Source organism: Cyclopterus lumpus, chromosome 2 (genome assembly GCF_009769545.1).
Source record: "Cyclopterus lumpus isolate fCycLum1 chromosome 2, fCycLum1.pri, whole genome shotgun sequence".
NCBI classification, from domain to species: Eukaryota; Metazoa; Chordata; class Actinopteri; order Perciformes; family Cyclopteridae; genus Cyclopterus; species Cyclopterus lumpus.
This window is the reverse complement of record NC_046967.1, coordinates 9,519,333-9,525,332: the sequence shown is the minus strand read 5'-3', so window position 1 is coordinate 9,525,332 and position 6,000 is coordinate 9,519,333. Positions and strand designations below refer to the sequence as shown.

Sequence of the window (6,000 nt, the reverse complement as noted above, 5' to 3'; positions counted from 1 at the left end):
TATCAGAGCGCTGGCTACTCTAATCCTCAGAGAAATGAAGCTGAATATTTTTTTTTTAATGACTCTTTAAAGTAATGTGGTGTTGTCGTATAGTTTGAGTGGAGATTTTAAATATGCATAGTCTGGAATAATTTGTTAAACGGAACGGACATCGGATGAAAAGATTCGTTGCGGCTCGGAGAAAGAATATGCAAAAGGTTTAATGCAAAATATTTGTATATAAAAAAAGAATAATCGTGCATTTATTGGGACAGCATGTTTGAATCAAATCAGTGCAGTGACTTAAAGCAGTGACATGTCAAAGGATAAAAAAAAAATTGTATTAAGCTCTTTATTAGCTGCACCATGTGAGGATTCACACAGAACAACTTTCATAATCTGTAATCTGTGTGCAGATCAACATTTATACATTTTCATTAGAAACACCACCAAAATATCACAAATAAATTCATATGCAAGGCATTTATACGTCTGACAAATCTTCAGTAAATATATCAGCCACGTCCACATCCAAAGAATCAAAAGGCAAAACTACAAATATCTAAGCGTTATATCCGGATGGAAAGGAAGTCCAAACATCAAGGACAAGAGGATACTTTGAAGGGGAGCTGCTTCCTTTTCCTGTTTGTCCACTTCAACTTCCTGTGTCTCCCAGACCGGCTGGTCAAGGTTCTTTATTTCCTTCAGTTTGATCAGCTTGTGCAAAATGCTGGAAAATAGTTGATTCTATACACAAAATATCTATTAAGTTTACTCTCTCTCACTCTCTCTCTCTATATATATATATATCTTTGCCATTAATTTAATTGCGCTTAATTAAAACACACACACACACACTCCCACACACACACGCACACACACGTTAAATCCGTCTTGGCCTGTGGAGAGAGTTATGACCAGATGGTTCTGAAAATAAGCCTCATTTTAGCCCCCCAGCTTGTCGCTTAAAGCTTTCAGGGTTCCTGATCAGATAAATTAATATGGCCAAATCTCACTTATCCACACTGGTAGCCCAGACAGCTGATATTATGTTTCACAAAGCTGGAAACGCATACATTTGGAGTCATTTATATTCTTTGTGTGAGGGGTCCGTCACTCTGGAGCACCTATTCTTTTACACCGCACCTATCAAGGGGTTCTTCCGCCTGGGGTCGGGTTGTCTTTCGTCCCCGTAGGCGTAGCGCTCGGGGCTGGTGTAGCGCTCCCTGGTGTCGGGGCTGGCCTGCCGGTGGCCGTCTCCCCGCCCTCCGACGGCTTCGTAGTAGTGCCGCCCCCTGCGGCCCGCGGAGGGAGACGGGGGGACGTCCTGTCTCACTGCGGCGCGGTGCTGCTGCTGCTGCTGCTGCACCGCGCCGGAGGACGGGGGGTGGTAGCGCTGGTTGCCGGCCGCCTGATGGGATTGCGTGCCCGTCTGGGGGAGCGGCGCACGGCCGGGGTGGCTGGAAGCTGGAGGGTCGTGGTAGTGGCCGGGGTAGGCTGGTTCTCTTAGCACGGGTCTGGAGTGGATGGGGTAATCATATGGATCCCTCCTGAAAGATTAGAAAAATCAGAACAGGCACACACACTCACACATATATATATATATATATAGATAGATATATAGCCTATTTATGTATGCTTCAGCACAAAGAGGAAGACGATATTTAACGCTGGTTTAAACTGGTTTGGAGGAGAAGACGTGCCAGAGAGTTGGCCCTCCCTTGCAGTAAGCCTCCTCCTGTTATTCAGTTTACGTGGTGAGGCCGCGGCCTTGGCAGGATCAAGTTGTGTAGGGGTAGGGGAGGGGGGGGGCGCGATGGAGAGATGCCAAGAGATAACAGCAAATGCCTTGGTAAGCATATATAAGGTTGTGTGTGTGTGTGTGTGTGTGTGTGTGTGTTTAGCTGGAGTGTGCAGGAATGTGTGTGTCCCAAGGGGTCTGCAGTAACGAGGCAGCCAGCTGGAAGTCTCCGGTTCCCTCCCACTAGCTCTGGGTGATTAGGGGCTAAACCCTTGGGTAAGGCGACCCGCGGGCCTCGGGGAGACGGAAGGAGACACAGAGAGAGAGAGAGAGAGAGAGAGAGAGAGAGAAGGTAGATAGAGAACTGGAGAGAAGGGAAGAGAGGGGAAGAGAGAGAGAGAGAGGGCTGCTCACCTTTCAGTCCCATTTGAATGTTTTCCATCTTATGTGCTGTTTCCAGTGCTGAGTGACACACACGTCTCGCAAGTAAGCAAATCTAAAAGTCAGGTCTTCATCGGCCGAGCTGGAAGGAAAACTCTCCTATTTATAAAAGTGGTGATCTACAATGAGCCCCGTCAACATCGTAAATGATCACTTTGGGCACATCACCACCTCTTTTGGGCCATATATAGGAGTAGAGGTTACCTTCAATCCACATGCAGCGGTCTGTCTGCAATCACCTGCTTTGGGGATAATTAGCTGCCAAGTATTCTACAACTTCCACAATGACTTTTTGTGCAATCTGAGCCGCCGTCTGCCGCGAATCTTTGCATGAAGTGTTTCTGAGGATCGACGCGAGCGCCAGGAAAAGCAGAATGCCGCTAACGCACATGCGAGCGTGGGGAAAAATGAAAATCTGCTTGGCCGAGGACGAATCTAGCTGGAGAAGAATTGGGTCTCCGACCCTGACAACGGATACCTGGTTTCTTGGAAAAACCTCCTCAGTTTTTATTTCTACTGATGGTCTGAGCACAGCCTTCATTCACCAGCCACAGTTCAAACTATTGAATGACATCAATCAGCAGCAGCACCGATTTGGACATTTGCTTCCCACCCTTCAACAATGGCTCCCACTGTACTTATAATACAGAAGCCTTGAGCTGAGCCTCTCCCTTGTCCTGCAATCATATCCCTGCGTCTCCTCTGTCGGGTCCCCAGAGTGGAGCTCAGCACCTGTTGACTGGCCAATTAGAATGACTCACTCACCACAGATTAGGTCGCACACAGCTTGTGCATAAGAGGACTTCCCTGGAGGATATTCGTGGACTGTGCTGACGTGGATTTCTATATATGTGTGTCCCACATATCAGTGGAGTGTGCTTTCTGGCCTGACCACCCAAACAGAGCGGGACACACACACACACACACACATGGACACACACACACACACGGACACACACACACACAGGTGGTCCCAAGAAAAAGCAGCACCGCCTTGTCAGTCAGCAGAGACGGAGCCGCACACACACACACACACACACACACACACACACACACACACACACACACACACACACACACACACACACACACACACACACACATGCATGACAAGGCTTGAGATAAGGGAAGTAAAAGAGCACGGAGAGAGAGCGAGAGTTCATATGGAATTATGATGTGAGGAGACGGAAGCAGATGTGGAGGGGGTCTGCGTGAGAACAACATATTCCTCCACGTAAAGCTCGGCGAGGAGTGAAAAAAAAGAAACGCAGGAGAGAAGAAGAAGCGAGACGAAGGTCAACCTCCTCATTAATCCAGATTAAACGGTGAAGGCCACCAGGGGAGGCAACGAGGAAAGGAAAGAAAGGATGGAGGGATATAGGGGTAGAGGGAGGGGCCTGGGTCCTCAACCCGTCTCAGGGCCACCCAAACAGGCAGGAACCTCTGCCGGCTTCCCCATTCTTCTCTCATCACCCCCCCCCACACACACAAATCCTCTGAGATCTTCAATTTCGACATCTTTTTCCACCTCGATATTCATCTTCCTCTCCTTTCCCCTCTCTGACTTCTCCCCTTGGTATCCCCACTCGTGCACGCCGCTATTTTTGGCTTCTCGGAGGTTAACAACGAGGGCAAAGTGCTAAGAGCTACAAGGAATTAAAATGTGGGATTTACGGAGGAAAGTTGCAGGACAAATGAAAGGTCTGGTGTCGCAACTTTGATAGACAATCACAGACGGACTCATCTGTTCAAACTAATTAACAAATGTTCCTAATTATTAAACAGTAATTAGTCAAATGAACCAAACGCAGCGGTTTAACGTTACGCTTTCCGATACATTTTCCGGAATGACTCGGGGATTAATTAAGTAGGATAAATTCCTGTGGTGGCGTGGCACACAGGTCTGGATGACCTTTGACCCTGGCATGAAACGGCCTTGCAGAACAGCACCAGTGGCTGTGCATGGGTTGCCTTTTGCCTGCTCATATGGGAGTACTTATGTATCTTCGAGGAGGGGGGGTTTGACAATGATTATTTCCTAAAAGTGTATAACTTGTGATATTATTGTACCACCGATGTATAAAAGCAAACATTGGGGAAGTCCTGACATATTCAGGTTAATAGCGTTCGTCTATCTGTGTGTGCGGTCAAGCAGCTTGGGGATTAAGGGGGTCCGCGGGGCTCGGTGACCCACAGAGGGTCCCTCATCCCTGGGTCACGCAGCTGGCTGCAGCCGGGTGGAGAAGAAAGAACGTCTTCAGTCCGCTAACCTGAAACGTCCCCGGACCGCGGCGGACGTCCGACATCAACTAGGGTTTAACGTAGCAGATCCAAATAAAAATGTATGCGAGCCGGGGGAAGAGTGCGCGGTGGCTTTTGTGTATTCCAAGTGTCAGAGTGAGGTCTCTTGTTTACGTGGCGACCTGCGTGACTTCATCCGAGCATCAGACGAGTATACGCGAAAGAGAGGAAGCGTGAGAAGGAGAAAGAGAAAGAAATACAAACATGTGGAGCAGACTTCCATCTGAATATTACACTTGATGTGAAATATGATGTGCATTGTTCTCCCAGTCTGCCACTAAAGACATGGCAGGGTGGAAATTCCCTCCAGAGCTTTCGATTCCCCCCAAAAAAAAATAAAAAACATGCCAAATTTGGCAGGTTCCTGCCGAAATACAACACCGGTTGGCGTCGGCGATAACAATTAAAAAAGAGCTTGAAAAGAGCTTCTGACAACAAGAGACGTGCAGACAGAAGATGTTCGCTGGGCTGTCGACACACTTTCACGCACACTTTTGAAAATGTCAAAATTTTAAAAAAAATGGAAAAAAGAAATCAAAATGCAAATGAGATGTTCCCGCGAGCGATGTGGAAAGAAACAAATAGATTTGAATCAAAGTCAATAGAGACAATGGAGAGTCTTTTCAAAAAGTGGTTCTTGGTTGGTTGTTATTTCTCTCCACGTTATTATCGAATATGTGATATCTTAAACAAAGTGGCGACTTGCAGCAACGTGGACACAGACAGCGAGAATAACATTTTACAGCCCGATGCATTCAGGAAAAAAACGAGGAAACGGGGGGGGGGGGGGGGGGGGGCGGGGGGGGGAGAAAGGAGACGGCAGAACGATGAAGGAGGGGACCGATGGAGACACTCGCCGGTCCCTCTGAGGTCTGCGTGGTGTGACGTGAACCGCGGGGGAGCAACCCGAGTGGAGCGCTGTAATGACACACCGTGTAATACACGTGACTCACACTCGGAGAACATCTCCCGGGCCCACCCTCCGAGAGCGCGGCGCCTGTGTTGCGTGCGTGTGGATGTGTGTCGGGTAGTGTGCGTGATTACAACGGCAAATAAGGGGTGTGTGTGTGTGTGTGTGTGTGTGAGAGGGTGTGCGTGTAGCTTCTGCCTTGACAGTGAAGAATGTGTGTGTATGGTGGTGGGATGGGGGATGGGGGAAGGGTTACCTTGCACCTGCCCCTAAAAAACGGAAGGCGGAAATTAGTTTCCCCCACCCCCCACTGCTCCCAACTGTTTATTAGACAATCACCATTCTGGTCCCCCGAATACCCCCGGTCCTAAACAGCTGGAAAACAGCCATGCGTCTCTGTCAGACTTGCACACAAAAACAGCCTTTGTGTGTTCCCACATTTTACATTCAGAAAGGTCATGTTTCAAAACGTTTGCGCCGAATTTCCAACGTGACGTAAAAAAATGATTTGTATCGAAAAAAATACCAAAAAAAACAGGCTGAATTTAGTTGGTCTCCAAATCTTGTTTTTTTTCATATATTATCACATTGTCATTACTTTACAGAACTGTGGTGCGAAACATAATAA

At 47.9% G+C, this 6,000-nt stretch overlaps 1 protein-coding gene across 1 annotated transcript in view; it reads right to left on the bottom strand.

Moving 5' to 3' along the window:
* Positions 1-241: 241 nt before the first annotated feature.
* The window catches only part of LOC117744007 (partitioning defective 3 homolog B-like), a 102,922-nt gene continuing 97,163 nt past the window's right edge, over positions 242-6,000 (bottom strand). Inside the window, 1 exon segment of the mRNA XM_034552058.1 lies at positions 242-1,529. Coding sequence (XP_034407949.1) covers positions 1,115-1,529 — 415 coding nt within the window. The 3' untranslated portion in view covers positions 242-1,114.